Here is a 19,725-nt window from a genome sequence, read left to right as displayed (position 1 = left end):
ATTATCTATGAATCAATTTGAAATGCAGATTAGTCAAGTATTTTCCCAGGATATGTTACAGGTATGTGAATAATATTATTGCTTTATTCAATACGAAAATTCATTCATTTTGAAACTTTATTCAAAATGTTCATTCATTAAGTCTACTCATGAAATGAAAATAAATTGGACAGTTTTTAGATACTCCAGTAATTAAGAATAGACCTAGAATAGAACTTGATGAATTTAGGGAAAATACGGCACGTACGTTGCTTACCACGGCCAGTCTTCAATTATTTCTGGTAGATCGTTAAATTCATTTTCCAGTCAAAATCGAAAGATACAATAACGATAGGACTTTAATGCGGATGTAGCTGTACTCATTACTTATAATAAAAGACTTGTAGATAGGTTAATTAACTGTCATGTGTTGAAGAATTATGAAGCCACCCTTCTCAAAATCAAAATGAAAAACAGGAGATTGGTAGAGAGTTTTAACAGAAAAGGTTTAAAATTGGTTTATAAATACATCGATATACTAAAATAAGTGTGGGGTAATCCTAACGATAAAATACCAGATTTGGAAAAGAAATGTTTCTTTAAAATTAGCTGTAATTATTGTGATGTTATGATGTTAGTCAGACCGTTAGTGTCCGATTTAAAGAGCACAGACATTTGAAATATGGACGGAACAAAGGAACAAGTATTGTGAAATTGTTGTATCTAATATGATAAATTATTGGATGCATTTGAAAAAATTGACATATTTGAATGTAAGAACAATTTAAATAAGAATGTAAAATTTTCCGCCGAAGAAATTTTCTCGCAGGAGTTATGTTTTGCGGGAGGAAGTTCATCGGTAGGAAATTTCTATACTAAATAGTTTACTTTCACTTTCTGAAGACTATAATTTGGTCATCGAAACGCGCGTCGAGCGGTGTAATTGTGAGTGTTGGTGTAGTGTTAGTGTAAACTGTTCAGTATATATCATATTATTCTCACGCCAATGTTTATGCATAATCAATTGTGTTGAAGTCTACGATATCCTGAGAGACGCCTCTACCTGACTTTAAGACACATGCCGATCTTATTCAATTGAGTAATGCATAGCATCGATGTTTCTTGGAATAGCAACCGATTTAGACATATCTCATCATTGAAGGACACACAATCATGACAAAGCTGTACAAACCAATTGTAAACAGTTTTCTCTGATGGTGTTTCATTACCAAAAGTGAAGTGAAGCGATACTATCCTTTGTTTTTAAGGTTTTTAAGTGAAGCCTTTTTTAAAATCATGGAACAATTTACTCAGTCAATTTCCAAATTGTCACTGTCTTCGCAATCAAAAACGTCGTAATCATGTTCACAAATGCAGTGATGCCACAACTTATTAACACCATCTACTGTTCGATTGTAAAAACCTGCGAAAATGCAACCCTCGTTGCAAGAATATCTTCCTCAAAGGAGGTTAAATAGCTCAATATAACTCAGATTACAACATTTGTATAAACAATAATAACTCCATGAGTCTTCAAACAAATTCGGATTTTTTAACTTAGAATACAAATACTACAAATAAATCATGGATTCCCTCGGTAAAACAACAACAAAGAAATAAGTTGCAAAAGAGAAAGATGAACTGATATTTCTCAAAAATATTTACAGTGTAACTTTAGAGAACAAAATACTTTATTTCAGTATTCCAATCAAAATTTTTGCGAACCTGGGCTGTCAAAATGATAAGCACTACATAAAAATCTAAATAAATGCCAAACCCTGATCTGAATTTTAATGCTCGTAGCTCAACAATTTTGATTTGATATCGTTATATGCATGTATTGCCTTTAGAACTAAATCCACAATATTCTATTTTAAAATTGAAAATTGATGTATATCGAAGAGCGACAAAAATTGAGTGTCAATTAACAAATAAATTGAAAATAATTAACTGTGCTTCGAAATAAACATGAAGTGTTGATGTTTTTGGAAGTAGATGTGAAACAAGATTATTCTGAGAAAATATATTCAGATTTCTGTACACATGTTCGAAGAACTTTGTCAACAAATGATGAATTGAAATGTTGAAGACCAGTTTGAAATTAAACATTTCGAAATGGTGAGAGTAGAACTTTCATTCATCATTTCTTAGATAAACTAAATTAGATTTACTGAGAGAAAATGTAAATATGATATAGAGAAGCTGGGATTTTGAAGAGTCATCAGAGATGCTTCATATGAAAAGTGGGTTGAAATGAAAAAAGTATAGAATATGTAGAAGTTTCTTGATGTCTTGATCTTTCTATCAGAATAGATCTTATCCCTTTATACAGTGAGTTTAGTTATCATTTGCATATAATTTCTGAACTTCTATAATATTATGAGAAATTTTATCTTTTTATAATAATTTAGTGATGTAGGAAAAAAATACTAGAAATAACAATAATATATCTTCTTAATAATCCTAATTATAATACTAGATAGAGAGGAAGACGCTTTATTGTCATTAGAAAATATTACAATTTTATCGACAAGTGACATAATTTTATATAAGATATATAAAATAACAATTTGACTCAAAATAGTGATTATAATATATATAATATATTACTTCACACTAAATTGAATTATGCCATTCTATAAAGTCTATGGTAAATTGTGAAATTCTGTCACAGAATAATACGTAAGGTCTTTCAAGCGGAAATGTCTTTGTCAATCTTCGGAACTTGTTAAATTCATTTACTACTTTCAATTCCGAAGGTAGCTGATTGAATAAATGACAGCTGAGAATTCTACACCATCCAAAGAGATCGTATGAAATTCTTGATTTAACCAATACAATGCGGAGTATTTTTATTGTAAACCAAGACATATTCATAGGTATAAATATGAATATTATTATTCTCAATATTATTTCTAATTTGCTACAGTTTTTCTTTATGGACAAGAGAGTGATAAAACCTATTTATTAATCCAAAAAGTAGTACGGTTATTTTGAATATAAATATATAGATAGAATAATATAAATATTTCCTAAAAGTTTCATAAATGTACCTGGGCTGATATAAATTTTCGAGCTTTTATTGGTCTTTTACAACCATAATCTGTACAAATCAATAGAAAATGGTTTCGATGGAGAGAGCCGTATGTATTGAAGATAAGATATCATGAGATCTATCAAAAAAAGTCTTAAAACTTGTTAAATTTATATATTTATATTTCAAAAATCTCTTATCTGGAAGCTTGGAAACTGGGAAAAGGCATTTAATCATACGGTTAAAGAAGAAGAAATAATGAGAAAATTGAAGAATATTACTGATAGAATGATCGAGCCACTCATTGTGAATATTGGTTACAAGAGTTCATCTTGTGATGCCGATACTGATTTGGACTTGTGAGAAGTAGCTCTACTTATACTGGTGAATTTTTGTATCAATAGTATCCATGAACGTAAGTTTATTTCAAACTCTTATACCTTTATAACCACTATAACACAATGTTCTTCATACATTGTTAAATAATGGAGCACTTTTTCACCTTCTACTCTTTTGAAGTTATAAGCAGATCAGATAAGATACTCGACGTAGGTATAACTTAATATTTTAACAGTCTATTAAGAGCCTATGGATGACGGATGCTTCATCATTTCATCACTCTCTCAACCATAAAAATAGACTAGAAGTAAAGCAGTGTATATCATTGTGTCCCCAAAGTTTAATAACTAACAGGATTCTATTTATCACGATATGTTAAAGGGAAATGCACCAATAAATAGGTTATTATTAATACATTTGGATCGTATCCCTTACAAATTGTTTTGAGAAATATACGGGATATTCGTTTCAATGTAGTCTGCTACCATTCCAGCTAATAGTGACATGACTATAATAACGAGTTCAATGAGGAGTAAAATGAAAATAGGCAGATGTCTCGATTGATTACGTCGAAGAGAATAGTAGCAGAAATAGAATGCATCAAGTATAATTGAGTGTGTGCAATGGTATTGCAGTGACTTCCTATAATATTAGCATTATCAATTTGAACAGTATTGGAAAACCGATGCTATGAAATTTCTATCAATAGAGAAATTGCAGGATATTTTGGAATACTTCCATATCTGAATTAATATGAACGCAATCTATGTTTTTATGCCATGAACAATGCTTTAGTGAGAAGGGCTCCCGTTGGTTTCATAGGAAAAGTTCATCCAACGAGATGGATTTGAACGGACTTACGTAATAGTTTCAACACGTAGAATACGTAAAGCCGACAAAAACATCCCCAGTGTTCGTTTATTCTCGATTGTTATTACACTCACACCAAGAGCATAGATTCACAGATCTAGCAAAACACATTTTGTGATAATTCTATCACCACTACCTCATTTCCAAATAAGCAAAAAAACGTTCTTCTATTGACGGTTTCCTATTATCTGTGTTTGTGATAACAATCTGTGCTCAATTAAATTTGCACGTGTTTTGTTAAGGTTAAAGTTAAAGTAGTCGCTAGTTGGAAAAAGTTGTGTTGCTCTGAAATTTATAGTTTATATTGAAAATAATTGATAGGAAAGGAAAATCAAAACGGTAAACAAATTTCATCATCGAACCAAAAATTGTAATAATCAATTTTATGCCGTTCGGAATGCCCTCGTTCTTCTGGAATTTGCTGTATTTTCTCAATCAAGTCCTCATCAAATAAATTTTCCCAATATTAGAAAGCATCCATATTAAATATTTAATCATTTGTATAACGAATATTTTCAAAAATGAACTAATCAAATGTAGGTATATATGTAATACTCCTATATGGACAGTTGGTATGGGTCAAAACGTCTCTACGTTGCGCTATCGACAATATTCATTTTCTCTCTCGTTAGAGACACTTTATCTAGACAGTTGTGACTGCCTAACAACTTATTTAGCAATTAACTCGATTGATACGGAGGTTTAATTTATCGGAATTTTTGGTTATTTGGTAAATAATTGTTACTGGGGACTTTATAAGGAAGTAAAGAAACCCGCCCTCACATGAACTTTCATGCTTGTATTCGAATTTATCAAGAGACATAGATAAAAATATAATAAAATGCCCTCTAGTATTCACGTTATTAACTAAATTGCTTAGACATATACTTTGGACTGCTGAACAAAAGCTCTTCCAAACAACATTAAGTTGTAGGTATATATGTATGGATTTAGAGTCTATACACTGCGACCCAAAGGATTTACTGTGTCCCTCTTTCTTGCTGCGATACTGGAGATTCCAGTGTTTACAGATGATCTATCAATGCCACTCATTTTGATAAGTTTAGAAAGTGGGATGGCTTCAATTGCCAGAGATATTCGACTTCTATTTCATACGCTCCCAAGTATATTGCTCTGAAGTTCCTTAGTGTTTTACACTTCGTGAGAATGTGGATAGAGGCTTCGAACTCAACCCAACTGTGCACCAAAATCTGCATGCCGCATTATCTGCTAGGTCTTTCAAACATCAAGTTTATAAAAATTGGCTGTGTGGAACCAGAAATACAGGCATTTTATCATAACAAGGTTCCCACTCTCCCACACTTTTTATTTGAACAGATTGAAGCAGAAATGTGAAAAATTTGTTGCAGCATTCCAATAATGTATAAGCGTCACTGGATATATATTAAAAAATTTTGCTTTTTCACCCTAAGATTCGAAAAATAATTTCCGCGTATTTCTGGGAGCTATTTTCGTTCTATTTTGTTTTCCTAAAGCTGTAATATAATCCGTTCCGGCCGAGGGTCGTTCTTAGTTACCACTCGGTGCAATCTAAAACTAACTGTATAATTGGAGACAGGTATCTGCAATGTGGATAATTGTCTCTTTTATTATGGTATTCGGTGTTCGATGACCTACTTAAAATATTTTGGATATGGGCTTAGGAATTTATGTATATACCGTTGGCTTTGTGATAATGGTTTTGGACAAACTTCGCATGCAACTTTAACAACACAGGAGTAGTATGACTTTTGAGAATAACTGAAACTATTTTATCAACAATCACCAGTAGAAGCCAATTCTGGTATTTAAGGCGGGAGTAATCATTTCATCTCCCACAGATCACACTTAATTTGTTTTTTAACCCAAAACATATCAAAACTGTGATTAGGGATTTAAGCTGGTTAAGTTATTCAACGAGATATCTATGTCTATACAATCCAGGTACTGCTGTGACAGAAATTGAGAGATTTGGTGTGATGAAGAAGAGAGTTCCTTACGAACGAGTAGTCCGTTGTCGTGACAGTAGAAGTTCTTGTATAAATGGAAAGTGGTGTAGCCAGTGAATTTTGGCGGTAGTTTGGAGAGAGTGTCTGTGATAAATAAGATTTGAGTATTGTAGGAGTCATCAGATGACCCTTCCTGGTTAAGCCTTGGCAATTAAAGATCTCCATTGAGGAGTCCATAGAACTTTATAATTTCATTAAGAGTTGTTCAATTATCTGGTAGAAGCGAAGCACGTCTACCTACTAGGGGACGGGATGTGAAGATGGGGCTCAAGATTGTGGTTTACAGGATTTCTAAAAGGATCTTTGAATCTGTATACTGATCATAGTCCAGGGATTTTAGAATATGTTGATTGAGAATATATGATTGAGGTTGTTGGGATATGTGGTGTGGTTTAAGTTTTTTTAGGTTGTAGTTCAGGTTTGGGTTTTCGGTGCGGAAGTATAATTTTGGGCATACGACCAGAGCTAATTTGCTTTGGAGGACGTGGATGGATCTGAAATAACTTATGAATTTGAAATCGCTGAATATGCTGGAGATGCCATTCTGCAATTATGTGGGGAATTTCGGCAGAGATTTTTGATGAAGTAAGAAGTTATTGATCTTCCATGGAAAAAAACTTTTGTGCTATATTATCTAGAATATTGAGGTAGTCAGCATTCACTCTGCCTACAAAGGGTGGGGGAGTGTTTTGAGTGAGTTCGGGTGGAAAAGGAAGAATCTTATCGATGGAGGGAAAGCATAGAGGTTTATTTCTGGTTTGATTTGGAGAACGAGGTATTCAAGACATGGTGGAAGAAAGGGAAAAAAATTAAATCAATAAATGATTGCCTGTTAGTTTTCTAGGAAAAATGTAATATTTACTCCAATGTTGATTTCTTTTCTCATTTGGTATCATTAACTGGAATCGATAAAGAAACTTGCTATTGGTAGTTCAAGTTTTTTAAAGACGACTCTAAGTTGATCGGTGAGTGTTTTTGAAAATGACCGAAAATACAGAAGTCTTTTAAAACTCAACCAACCACCCAACATCTTTTATTGTTACTCCGCTAATGAATTTTCCCATATTTTGATACGATACGTAGCATTAGATCATTCATAATTATTCAAGTTCGCATCACCAATTCGAAAAAAAATTATTCTCAACGTCAAGGTATATCATCTGTGTTACTTTCCGACAATAAATAGTATAAAGCACTCCCAAAAATTTAAAATATCATTTTTAATTATTTTAACTACCTTGTATTCGAAGTTATAGATAGGCTTAGCTTGACCTCTTGCAACGAAAGATTATTGCAGCTACTCTCAGTCGACTTTGCATGTTATGATTTACCAGGTGTGATAAAGAAGTACGCTAAATAACTCCATTGAAATAAATAAAAAAATACATGATATTTGATATTTTTCTAAATCACTACCACTAGCCAGCAATCCTAACATTGAATCCAAGAATTGAACATTTATAGAAAGTTTCCACCATTTGTTTGGTCATTAATCGTATTTTTTATAACACCTTGTATTCGGCAAGAATTTGGTCCAGTAATTTCTTGATGAGTAAATATTTTATAACACATTTTATGTTCATGTCTATCCCATTTAATGTAACAAATATTCTATGAACTATTGTTTGAGAAAGTTATAACTCACTCCGCTTTGTTTTACTTATTTCTGTAAGTATACAAAGCAAACACTGAGTGTAATCAAATATGGTGTTGTTTTGTGATAAGAAAATACTGCAACTTTTCAACGTTTGATTGTCATCTTTGTTGAATGGTACTTCGTATTTCATATGAAAAACAGCCATTTTGTTTCATATGGACAATTCCATGACATATTTTTAACAAAGTAAACACTTACTTTGCTTGGAGACAATTGATTTTTTGTTGGTATAGTTTAGCATAGCTGGAAATTTCATTCAACAAACGAAAACTATTCTCCTTTGCCACAGATATATGTAATTGAATTTGTTGCTGTATAAAGAAAAATCAGAGTTTCTTGAGGACATTTCAAGATTAAAACTAGGAGAAATACCAAGCACATGGATTACTTAGATTAGAGTTTTTATTGATACAATAAAATACAAAAATACGAGGGCTATTCAGTCGGCATCTAGCTGGAAACATTTGCACATTCTTCGTTTTATCGAGAGCGGTTTCTTATTGGAAACATGGCAATGAAACTCCAAAGTGGACTAACTTTAATATATTTTCAGAGCTTTCGAATACTTATGTATTAATCGTCTGGGACTGAAATTATTGTCAAATACAGAAACTGGATTTATTTCTACGATGATAAAAGATATTTTTGGAATAAAGAGTCCCATACATTGTATGTAAAAAGTATTTCCACCTTTCAGAAAAAATATATAGCAAATGAGTCGTCTAAACTTTGGAATTGTTCTACATATAAGTTAACGTTAAGTTCATTGGAAGTTTTACTATTAGTTTGTATACAAAATAGTCGCGGTCTAATTTGTCATTCTTTAAGAGTATTTTCAAATTTTCACTCAATTTTTTTAATTTCATTTTCTGTAGAATAAGTTTATGTTCACAGTATACTTTACACACAGTATAGTTTTTATATATCAGCATTTGTTTTTTATATCATTCTTAAGGACTAATTTCACTAGTTACTTCTACTGCATTTATAATAGTATAATTAGTGTTTTGTTGAATTGTTTTAATTGCTCTTCCATTTTCTCAGTAGAATAAATTATGTTTTAAAAGAGCAGAGTATTTTTGGCTTTCTTATGCTTTCCAAATTAGGAAACAAGGATCTAGAAAGAACTAATATTTATATATTTATCTTTGAACTTGGGGAAGACCGGGTAAAATGGATATCCTCAGATATATATATATATATATATATATATATATATATATATATATATATATATATATATATATATTTGCCCGGTCTTCTTCTATAATTGATAGCATTTTAAATATAAATTTAGTTTTCAAAAGCCCTATTATTCAACTTACAATACTTTACGTTTATGCAGATTTAGAATGAAAATCAATCGATAGAATATTTAAACGAAAATCAATAATATTGCGAGATAATATTCAATAAACGCTAATGATTCTAGAACGTACCTTTAATGAAATCGACTGCCATCTCCAGTCCATAAGTATCTTTATCGCAGTCATCTAGGATATGTGCTCCGATTGATATGCCCGGTAAAATTGGATTTTTATCATAATTCATTCTATCCAATGTATACAGCATTGTTTCTAATGCCTGCACTCCACCTTGTGGCATTATAGGTCCACAAGTAATAGTATCCTCTCTTTCGTGTACCATCATTAACCCACCGATTATTAAATCACCTTCCACGACGGCTTCTTTTTTAACAGGCCATGGAATTTCATCATGATGATGTCTTAAGTGATGATGTTGATGATTTTCCGTCAGAGACGAAGTTTCCAGACCGTTGTAGGTATGCATCAAGTTGTCGGCATTGAAGTTCAAAAGCTTATTTCTACTCGATTTATGTTTCATATAATACCTGCGGGAAATATAACTTTTGCAACTGAGCTCGAAAACTTTCGAAGTAGCTGCTTAGTTCGTGATATCAAAGAGAATTTCATTTTTATAACTGAGCTGTCTTTGTACACAATTTATCTATCCGAAAAAAGGTCCGTTGTTTAAGGTTTTGGGGAGATAATAGTTTTCGGTTAATGTATATATGTGAATTTTAATTTAACAAGTTGTTCACATTTGAAGCCATGAAAAAAGAGGAATTGTTGCTGAAGACAACCAGGTAAATTTCATATGAGAAAATCCGAAGGTTACTACTTAAGTTTTGAGTTTTGATAACAGTGATTTGAATATGTCGAATCTGACATTGCTGGCATAAAGTTTGACATTTTTAATAGTAAACGTACTCAGAACGTATCGTCATTCAAGTGTTATTTCGACGTGAATTGGACCAACAGCGGTGTCCTGTGAGCTAGAGAAAACGTGTTTCGCAGTGAGATTGATGCATACTTGAGCATCAGTCCATTCACATACATTCAATATTGCATGAACATATGGCAGTCAAGTCATTTGTTCGCGTTGTATACACCATAATTTGATAATCGCTCAGAAAGAGCTCGTGTCCATTGGTGCAAATAAATACTGGAAAAATTCAATCGTAGTGCTTCAAAAGACTGTAAGGCCATGACCGGCGACAAATCATGCATCTATGCATATGAACCCGAAGCTAAGTAACAGTCAAGTGTATGGGTATTTAAAGACAAGCCAAATCCTACAAAAAATGTTCTTGCACGAAGCACTTCGAGGCAAATGGTTCCCTATTTTTTGGAAATAACTGGACATGTTGCCAGCAGCGTAGAAAGGTCAATTATAAATGGTACACCAGCATTTGTTTGCCAAAAGTGTTTGGAAAGATCAGGAAAAACAATTGTAGAAGAGGAATCACTCTTTACCACGGCAAAGCGAGCTCTCACACTTCACTCAAACAAAAACATTTTTGAGCCAGTAGTCAAAACATCTTATTGATGGTTCATACGTCGTACAGATATTGTTCGATACCCAATGATTTCTTTTTATTCCTGCAGATCAAGATTAAAATGCAGGACCAACGTATTTCTACACTTGAAGAAGGGATTTTTTCGTTCAAATCACTTGTTTTGGAGGTACCTCAATCGGAACGCTTGCAAAAATATATTGATCTCAATAGAGAATATTTTGAAAAACAATAAATTCAAATTCAATTAAAAATATTTGTTTCTATTTCTTTATCCCATTGCTTGATTAGCAACCTTGGTAGCACATACGATTTAAAATTTTATTTTCTCTTACTGGTTGTTCGTTCTCGAAATTTGTTTCTTCAGAATTGATAATTGAATTGGAATCTTCAAAACTTTTGCGGTTGCTATAACAGTTTGCACCAATTAGCAATATTTCATGTTGTTGCGAACAATTTTACACGGAATAATAAAAGTATCAAACTCGCACTTAAGTTTGTAGGGTTTGAAGTTGCAATAGCACATTCTTTCAGAGCATATCTTTGTCAAATCCTCAATACCATTGGCCGTTTGAATTGTATCACATCTAATGATATCCTTCTCAATGAAGTGCAGTTCACAAAAATAATTTTTGTTTGGAATCAGATTTTGATTAAGTACAGACTTCCACAGTTTCAACAGATCAAGGTGCTATATGAAAAAAAATGGACATGAGCATTGGAATTATTCGAAGATAAAAGTAGACAAAAACAACAATTTATTTTTTATTTTGAAATTACACAAAACCTGTAGATGAACATAGAGATTAACTAGCTCAGTCTGTGATAATTTGAGTAAATATCTTTTTCAGAAAATATACTCGGAAAAGCTCAGTCGAAATGAAACAAGATTCGACAATTGGTTCAAACGTATACAAAAGTTCTCTTAATTGAGGATATTTTGAGAAACAAATTGAGCCATATCCAATTATAAGTGAATGTTTCCATTTATATATCTCAAAACTTAATAAGGAGCCTTCGTATTCATGGAAATAACGGTATTCTGATAAGTTCAAATTTTTTCCATTCGAAAAGTTGGTCCCTTCTGAAATTAATAATAAAAAAATACTGATGTTTCTTGTTAAAACCACAGTACGAGCTAATCACCGTTTCAATTGCTACATATACTGAAAAGTAGAATTATTGTGTTATATATTGTAATCCATAGAATCATGTATATTGGGAATTTTTTGGGAGAAAACGAAATAGATCCTTTCATTTTGGTCAGTTGAGTGTATTATGGAGTGATGCTGTAAGAAGATCTATGTCACAAAGCTAACAAAGTCGTGTGATATTTTCAAAATAATAATTTTTAAAATAAATATATCGTTTTCTTTGACCATTATTCACAACACAATAGATAAATAGATTGAAATTTGTCTGAAAGCATAGGATTTTCAATATTGCATATTGAGTCAAAATACTATGGAGTAATGAGATTCGCGCTTTGAAGTCTGTATACATGAGAGTGGTAGTGGAATCCTTAGAAATATTGAGACATTTCAATGTAGATTTTGTGGAAAATACTAGTTTTTGGCATTCGTTTTGGTGTGAGAATCGGAGTCGGTCAAATGTGAAAAACATTCTCAAGGAATGTTTCTCCATAGAAGTTCATATTCACGCAAGGCTGTGCTACATGTACATCTAAAAACCCACACACTATTAATTGAAGTGTATTCTTATGAATGAGAGAGTAATAAAATGATGAAGTATTGGTAATCCACAGGAATATCACTTCTTTTAGTAGAGAGTTGAAATATTTTTTCAAGTTATACCTTGAGTTGTTTTGTATGTTAAAACATTTGTATGAATATATTGATTATATCGGGTTTAAACTCATATTTTCACCTTATTAACTTGCTTATAAATAACAAACAATTGAAGGTTAAGAAGGGCAATATTTCTTGAAATTTCATTTTTCCATAAGAACATTGTTATATACTGGATGTATTGGTGTACCTAAGCGTTTAAGCTTTGATTTTCAAACAATCCTACTTCTTACAAATACAAATTAGAATCGGAATCAGAAGATGAACTGATGCAACCAATATTCACAATGAGTGGCTCCATCATTTTATCAGTAATTCCGCCCAACTCCTACATTTTCTCTTTCTCTTTGCTCGTCTTCTGTCAGTTATCAGCCTTCAAATCATTCACAGCCTCCAAAGACAACTTTTAATATCACTTATTCTAAAAAAGCTTATTTTTTCCTGATTCTTCTATCTGCCCATATTATTTCAATCAAGTTTAGTTCGCAATGATTTGGTGGTGATATAACCACCGTAATTATACGATTTTTCACAATTTTATCTATTTTAAAATTTTTCTTCGCATTATGCAGAAAATACATCAATAATATGGTTGATCTCTCACAGAACCGGTGTGAACCTCAATATTCTTTGAATTTAGCTAATTCTTCAAATTTATTTTAACCACTTGACTGTGGGTAATTTTTCTGAGTCTTGAGTGATAACTATCATTATCCATTACGTTTATACAGCTCTGAGAAATCATTTGTTCGAATCATTATTTGATAATATCAGCATTTATGTCCTAATTGGAATAAATTTCTTGTTTGCTCTCTCATTTCTTTCATAGTCCTGAGGTAATTCCTTCTCCAAACTAAAATATAGTTCCTTTCTTTTGGAATAAACTTTCTGGAATTCTTTTTTCCAGCGAAAACCTATTTCTTTGGAAAGTTTACGTATTGTACTTTTAGTTAGTTCAGGGTAAATCATGTTCATCTAGAATTGACAAGAACTTTGTCTACTGTCTAAAATAACGCATGCACTTTACGAAGTCTCATTTTGAAATAGTTTTCGATTTGAAATTTGGGTTTTCCTGGAACTGTTTGTGCTCTTTGAAACTCACTACATTTCCATAACTTTTAAATTATAGATTTCGCAACACCAAGTGTACTACTACTCAATTTCACTGTTAATTCATTACTTTCAAACTAGTGTTTGTCTGTAAATTATTCAAAACAATTGAATATTAATATTTAGAATTCACAGTATATTGCGGACAGCACCTTTCACGCTGCGACGAGTCTAACCTGTTAAGAATATACAACTTGAACTTACTACATAGAAAATCCTCGAATCATTTTTTCGGTGAAATTTGTCGGGAAGAGATTATTGGAATCAAAATAATTGGGAATACACAGGGTTTTTGACCAGTCCATATCTTTTTTTGTTGTTCTGCACCACTTAGGGTTATAAAAAACCAATAAGAGCCGGAAAAATTGTATTAGCACAGGTACATTTATGAGAATTACAGGAAATCATCATAAATATAATTATTATACAGATTATTCTGTAATAACATTTTTTAGAATAACCATATCAAGTGTTTCATCATTGAGTAGGTTTTATTACTCTCTCGTACATTAAATTCGAATGAGTCTACAGCCAACACCTAACGCACATAGAACCCTTTGGTATACAATGGCGCATATTCTCCAAGAGCAATGAGAAAAATAGAAGTTAAAATCCAACCAATATGGTTTGGATCCACGGCAGAAAATTTTCAAGAACTCAATTTGTTATGAAAGCTAGAAGCGATGTAATCGAATGGTAAAATTTCTTCAAAGGTTGTAAAATGTTATTCGTGTAAAATTTATTTATTCAAAATCTTTAGTATCATTATTATAATGAACAAAATTTTTCCCCTAGTATTACTTCGTAACAATTTAAGAGCTACCTCAATGGACAATGAATAAGTTTCATATTCTCTGAATCAGTTTATTCTGCTTTAGATACCAAGAACAAACAGCATGAAATAAGAATATTAATTTTAATGAACTAGCTTACCTATGTATTTTATGGTCCTTGGAGGATTCTACGTCAATTACCAAATATAAAAAACTTAATGTGAAAAAAAATTTGTTGAACGCAACACTCATACTCTCTTACTTCCTACGTCTATTGATTATAGATATTGTTCCTGAAAAAATACCTTTTTGTCACGATTTGTGATTTAGATGAACATTTTGCTGGTGTCCCAACGATTGCATTTCCTATTGCTTAAATGTATTTGAAGTGGAAGTTTCTCTAAGGAGTCAATGAACTGATTTTTAGTAGAAATACCAAATTATTGTTCAAATTTACAGCAATTAATGTTATGGTAAACTTATAACCTCACCAAAAACAATATAATTTTTTTATAATAATTCCCCGATAATTTACAAAAATTACCATAAAAAAGGTAACTTGTCTGGAAAATAGATTCAATTAATTATTTGTTCATAGTGAATATAGTAGCTTCTGTGTGTTTTTATGTGTTTCTATTGTGAATAGTGTTCATCCAAATAAGTTAAATGGAAATTCCAACGATTTTTCAGATATACTTATATTTCTGAAACACTACTCTTGTTAACACTAACACTATGTTTGCCATGGAAACAACACACTTCAATATATCCGGGAACGTCAAACGTGTTCGCTTGATATTGCTTGACAACTTGAATCCTTATAAGAAATATCAAATTAGCAAAGTACGAGGATGGTTGATACATGGCTGAAAAAATTGGCATCAGCGTATGTGGCGTTCAGCAAATAATTCATGAAAGGCTCTGGGAGGTTTACACTGTCAATGGAAAGATGTTTTGAGACATGAGAAGAGTAATTGCCTTTTGATTTTCTCAGTGAATAACGAACTGGGGACGTGCAGTATTACAATAATCTCCTAAAAACCATGGCGAAACCTATTTACAGATCAAAACGAAGCGATATTCCAATTCGTTGTGCTATATTGCTAAAAGATGAATTGCGTTTAGAAACACACTCCTTATGGTCTCGATTTGTCTCCTTGAGATTATCACTCTTTCGTGCGCCAATAATTACGAGACAAGCCGAGTAAGAGACAAGCTTCAGACACGCTCCGACCTGTCATCTCTCTGAAGTTGAATCATGGAATATGTGCCCATATTCGTCAATAGTATTATAAACGAGTGCATCACAAGTTTACTGTAGATAACTTTCTAATGAATATAGTTCATTCAATGAATATTGTTCATCCGAGAATAAATATGGTTAGTTCGCTCGTGATATTAATTGTATTTATTCCATAACATAGAAATTATTATAATTTTTGTGTTAATTAAATTTTTAGAAATATTTTTCGAGTACCGACACATGTAAAACTTGATTTAAAATTTTTTTGTAGTACAAAATTTCAGAAATGGAATTGATCATCATATTCTTCATGAATATCTTGATATAATTCATAGATAGGACGAAATTCTAAGTGAATTATTCAAATCATTTTTTCTGAAATCTTATCCAGAATCCTTGAAAAATCAGACAATATGCAATCTATATTGAATGAGATTACGGTACGTAACGTGCTTGGAATTCCTGACAGGTCTGTCCGAAGGATCTTAAGAACAGATTTGCACCATCACACTTAAAAAATTCAAATGGTTCAGGCATTGAACGAAAACGATTTCGCTGCCTGACGGCAATTCTGAACATGGTTAAAGAAAATGAGGAGCTTGTTCAAAATCTCTGGATAAGTGACGTAGCACATTTACAACTCTTGGGATTTGTGAATAAACAAAGCTTCAGGTACTGGAGTGATCAAAACCTTCGTCAACAACCTCTCCACTCATCCAAGGTAATAGCTTGGTGTACTATCTCCTCATTCAGAATCATCGAAAATAAAATAGAATCTGTCCCCGCGAACGCGGAGCGGTATACGGAAATGTTAAGGTCATTTTTCATTCCTCATTTTCGTCAAAATGCAGTGAATGATCGAACTTTATCCCAACAATTTAGCCATAACCCACACTGCCCTTGTAAGTGAGAATATTATTGATCAGATTTTCTCGATTCGTGTGATATCCCGAAAAGGAGCGATTCCTTGGTCTTACCGTTCACCATACCTCTCACCATGTGATTTTTTTGTCGTGGTTCCTGATAGGTGAAGTTATGAACACCGACCTCAGCAAATGGTTCATGACGTGTTGAACAATTTCAGAAATCGCCTTCAAGAATGCATTGATTGGGAAGGGCGTCATATGAACGGTGTTTCATTTCAAAACTGTAGAATTGACTTCCTATAATCCAACAACATTCTATTGACTTGGCCACATGGAACGTACAAGGATTGCTGCAGACTGGAAAGATGTTTATTTTGGAAAGAGAACTCTAACGAAACAACATAATAATGGGCTACTTGTCGCCAGAGGACCACACGTTTTACGTCGTGGGAGCGGAACATATAGACATCTTCAAATCTGTAATAGAGTATAATCCTGTCAGTGATCGGATAATCAGAATAATCGATGGCGAAGATCAATAAAACCAATCAAAGCCAAGCCGGGAGTAGACTGTGGGTCCGACCACAAGCTACTTTGGGTCAAATACGAAACTAAATTAAAGAAACAAACTACATCTAATGTCAATCCTTGACCAAATATTGAGGTGGAATTTTTTAAACGGGTCTTGAAAAACTACGAAGCTCCAGTTGTCGGCGATAATGTGGGGGAGGTTTGGCAAAACACTAAGGAATGAATAACCAAAGCCGTGAAATCGTCAAAAGAAAAATCTCAAATTAAGAAAAAACACTGGATTAGTGATAACAGCTTACAGCTCTTCGACAAACGGAGGTAATTAAAATCCAAATGAAGAGAACCAGTTTAAAATTGAACAACAACAACAAAATAATGAAAAATGAGGACGGAAAAATTATAAACAACGCCAATGGTTTAGCAGAAGTTTGGAAAGTAAATTTTGGAAAACTTTACAGAGGTAATTTAGAACAACTGCCAGGTGAAGTAACTACTCCTCAACAGCCTGATATAATAAGGTCAGAAGTTGAAAATGCCTTATAACTTAAAACCAGATGCGGATGAAATAACGGCAAGTCTTAAAGGCTCTGGGCAAGAAGGGAATAGAAATATTTCACCAGACCTGTAACCTTATATGGAAAACAGGACAGTGACCTAAATATTGGGGAGAATCACTGTTTATTCCAATATTCAAATAAGGTTCGCCCTTGAAGTGCAGCAACTACAGACAGAACGGTCTCTCTTATCTCTCACGTTAGTGAGATCTTCCTGGATATTTTACGTAACCTTCTCAAACCATTTCTTTTGCCACAGCTTTTAGAGGAGCAAGAAGGTCTTGTGCCAGGAGAGGAAACTGGGAAACAAATATATTGAAAAGGCAATATAATTTAATATTCCACTGCATCTCTGTTTTGTAGCGTTTGTAGTTAACGGGAGCTATCTTTGGACCATAGTGGAGGATGAGAACGCCAAAATACCTGGTTTAACTAGTGCGCAACCTCTATCAGAAAAACAACGCGGAATCGACGGGGTTTACTCGGGAAACTTCAGAACGGCCACAGGAGATAGACAGGGTTGCATTCTTTCACCTACTTTATTAAACGTTTATAGCGAATACGTCAAGAGAGAGGTGGAGAGTGGCAAGACGGAATATCAGTTGAAGGAAAGTTTTTTGGAACCTCAAATGAAATAAGTTCCATCTTGATAAACTAACATTGAGAAAATTTGTAAAAGCATCATGCAAAAGATAGAGGCAAACCCTGATTTTCCACTGAGGATACGTTGATTTCCAAAGGTACAGTTAATGGTAACAACTGTTGATCTTGCATATAATTGGATATAAATAAATGGAGAATAATCCTACATGGTTGCTGGAATTCAGAGCACGAATAAGTGGTATGAGAGTTAATATTTGGGTAGGTATTATCGGCACAACTGTTATGGGACAACTTTTTACGGTCCAAAGTATGTAAATTTCGAAAGCAAATATTTTCTGCAATAAAAAATGCAGAATTACCACATTCTAGTGTTGCTGTTCTAAATTACTGGAATACAGTTTTCCAAGAAAAAACGGAGGACAATGAAGTCATTGGCAGGATCTTACCTTTATCGAGTATATCGAATTTCAAGAGGTGCCTTAGAGAATATCGTTAACAAGATAAAATCCGTTAATCAGGATGAAATGAGAAATAGAATACTGAAATAACAAATCAATCTTAGCCTAGCTGAGAATGAAATTTTTATAAGATTCGATACTGTCAAGGAAGGAAGATAATTTGAAAATATAATTGAATGATCATTTATTTCTGTTGATTAATTTTGCGAGAAAAGTGAACATGTGAGTGTGAGTGGCAATTCAATCTTCAACAAACTAGTTGTTATTTGAAAGATCTTTTGTCTAGCAATAAAAAATATGTGAATAATAATTAATTTAATTGGCAACGTGAATGCTAGAGGGAGATTTTTCATATGTTTTACATATTTCAACAGAAGTATAAGTGGGTCTTTCGAAAGTAAATTGAATTAAAATTGGAAAAACAAAACCTTCATGTCGATCAACAACATAAGATATTTGTCCCGAGGTATTTTATGTTGTTGATTGGAAATTTTTCTAACTACATACTGTTCCAATGATAACTAGGTTAGTAAAATAATTTGAGTAGTAGTATCTGCCGTTAAAACTTTTACTATACCAATTGCGAGTATTATATTGTAGATTACACCCAAATAATATGGTCCTACATCAGAGATTTTGATAACTTCAAGAGTTTTGAGGAAAAATGGAATTACGTTTCATAGTAATGGTAAAGTTGAGGTTGGAAGATATTTAGAAGTTTTAAGAAACGAATTACCAATTCTTTTAGAAGACTCACACTTAGCCATTCATTGTGATGTGTTCTTAGAACATAATGGCTGCACGTCACTATATTTCATATATGCTAGGCCCTTTCTAGATAGAACTCACTCTAATAGGTGGATTGGACGTGGACGGTTATTTATTCGGTCATCCATATCTCCAGTTCTACCTTAGATATTTATTTGTGAGGCCGAATAAAATATCTTGTTCATATCAATAGACTCACGACAAGAGATGATATCATTAAAAGGATACGACAAGCAATACGAATCATTCCAGAGGCAAAAATTGAAACTGCTGTCCTAACCATGTAGAGAAAATGATTGACGACA

The 19,725-nt window shown here is 32.7% G+C and overlaps 1 protein-coding gene across 5 annotated transcripts in view; it reads right to left on the bottom strand.

Moving 5' to 3' along the window:
• Positions 1–19,725, bottom strand: part of LOC130901434 (metabotropic glutamate receptor 2) — a 602,363-nt gene that overhangs the window by 309,085 nt on the left and 273,553 nt on the right. For 2 of the 5 annotated variants that reach the window (XR_009060284.1, XM_057812832.1), the window contains exons 2-3: positions 14,558–14,690; positions 9,328–9,740 (exon numbers count right to left, since the gene is read on the bottom strand). The exons of the other annotated variants lie outside the window; for them this stretch is intronic. Coding sequence is in view for 1 of the 2 variants with exons in the window: in XM_057812832.1 (XP_057668815.1) it covers positions 9,328–9,740; positions 14,558–14,649 (505 nt within the window). In the remaining variant the exon portion in view is untranslated. The remainder of the gene's footprint in view (positions 1–9,327; positions 9,741–14,557; positions 14,691–19,725) is intronic. 5 annotated transcript variants of the gene reach the window in all.

Source organism: Diorhabda carinulata, chromosome X (genome assembly GCF_026250575.1).
Source record: "Diorhabda carinulata isolate Delta chromosome X, icDioCari1.1, whole genome shotgun sequence".
Taxonomy (NCBI): Eukaryota; Metazoa; Arthropoda; class Insecta; order Coleoptera; family Chrysomelidae; genus Diorhabda; species Diorhabda carinulata.
Note: the sequence above shows the minus strand (reverse complement) of the source record. Positions and strands in the feature narration are given on the sequence as shown.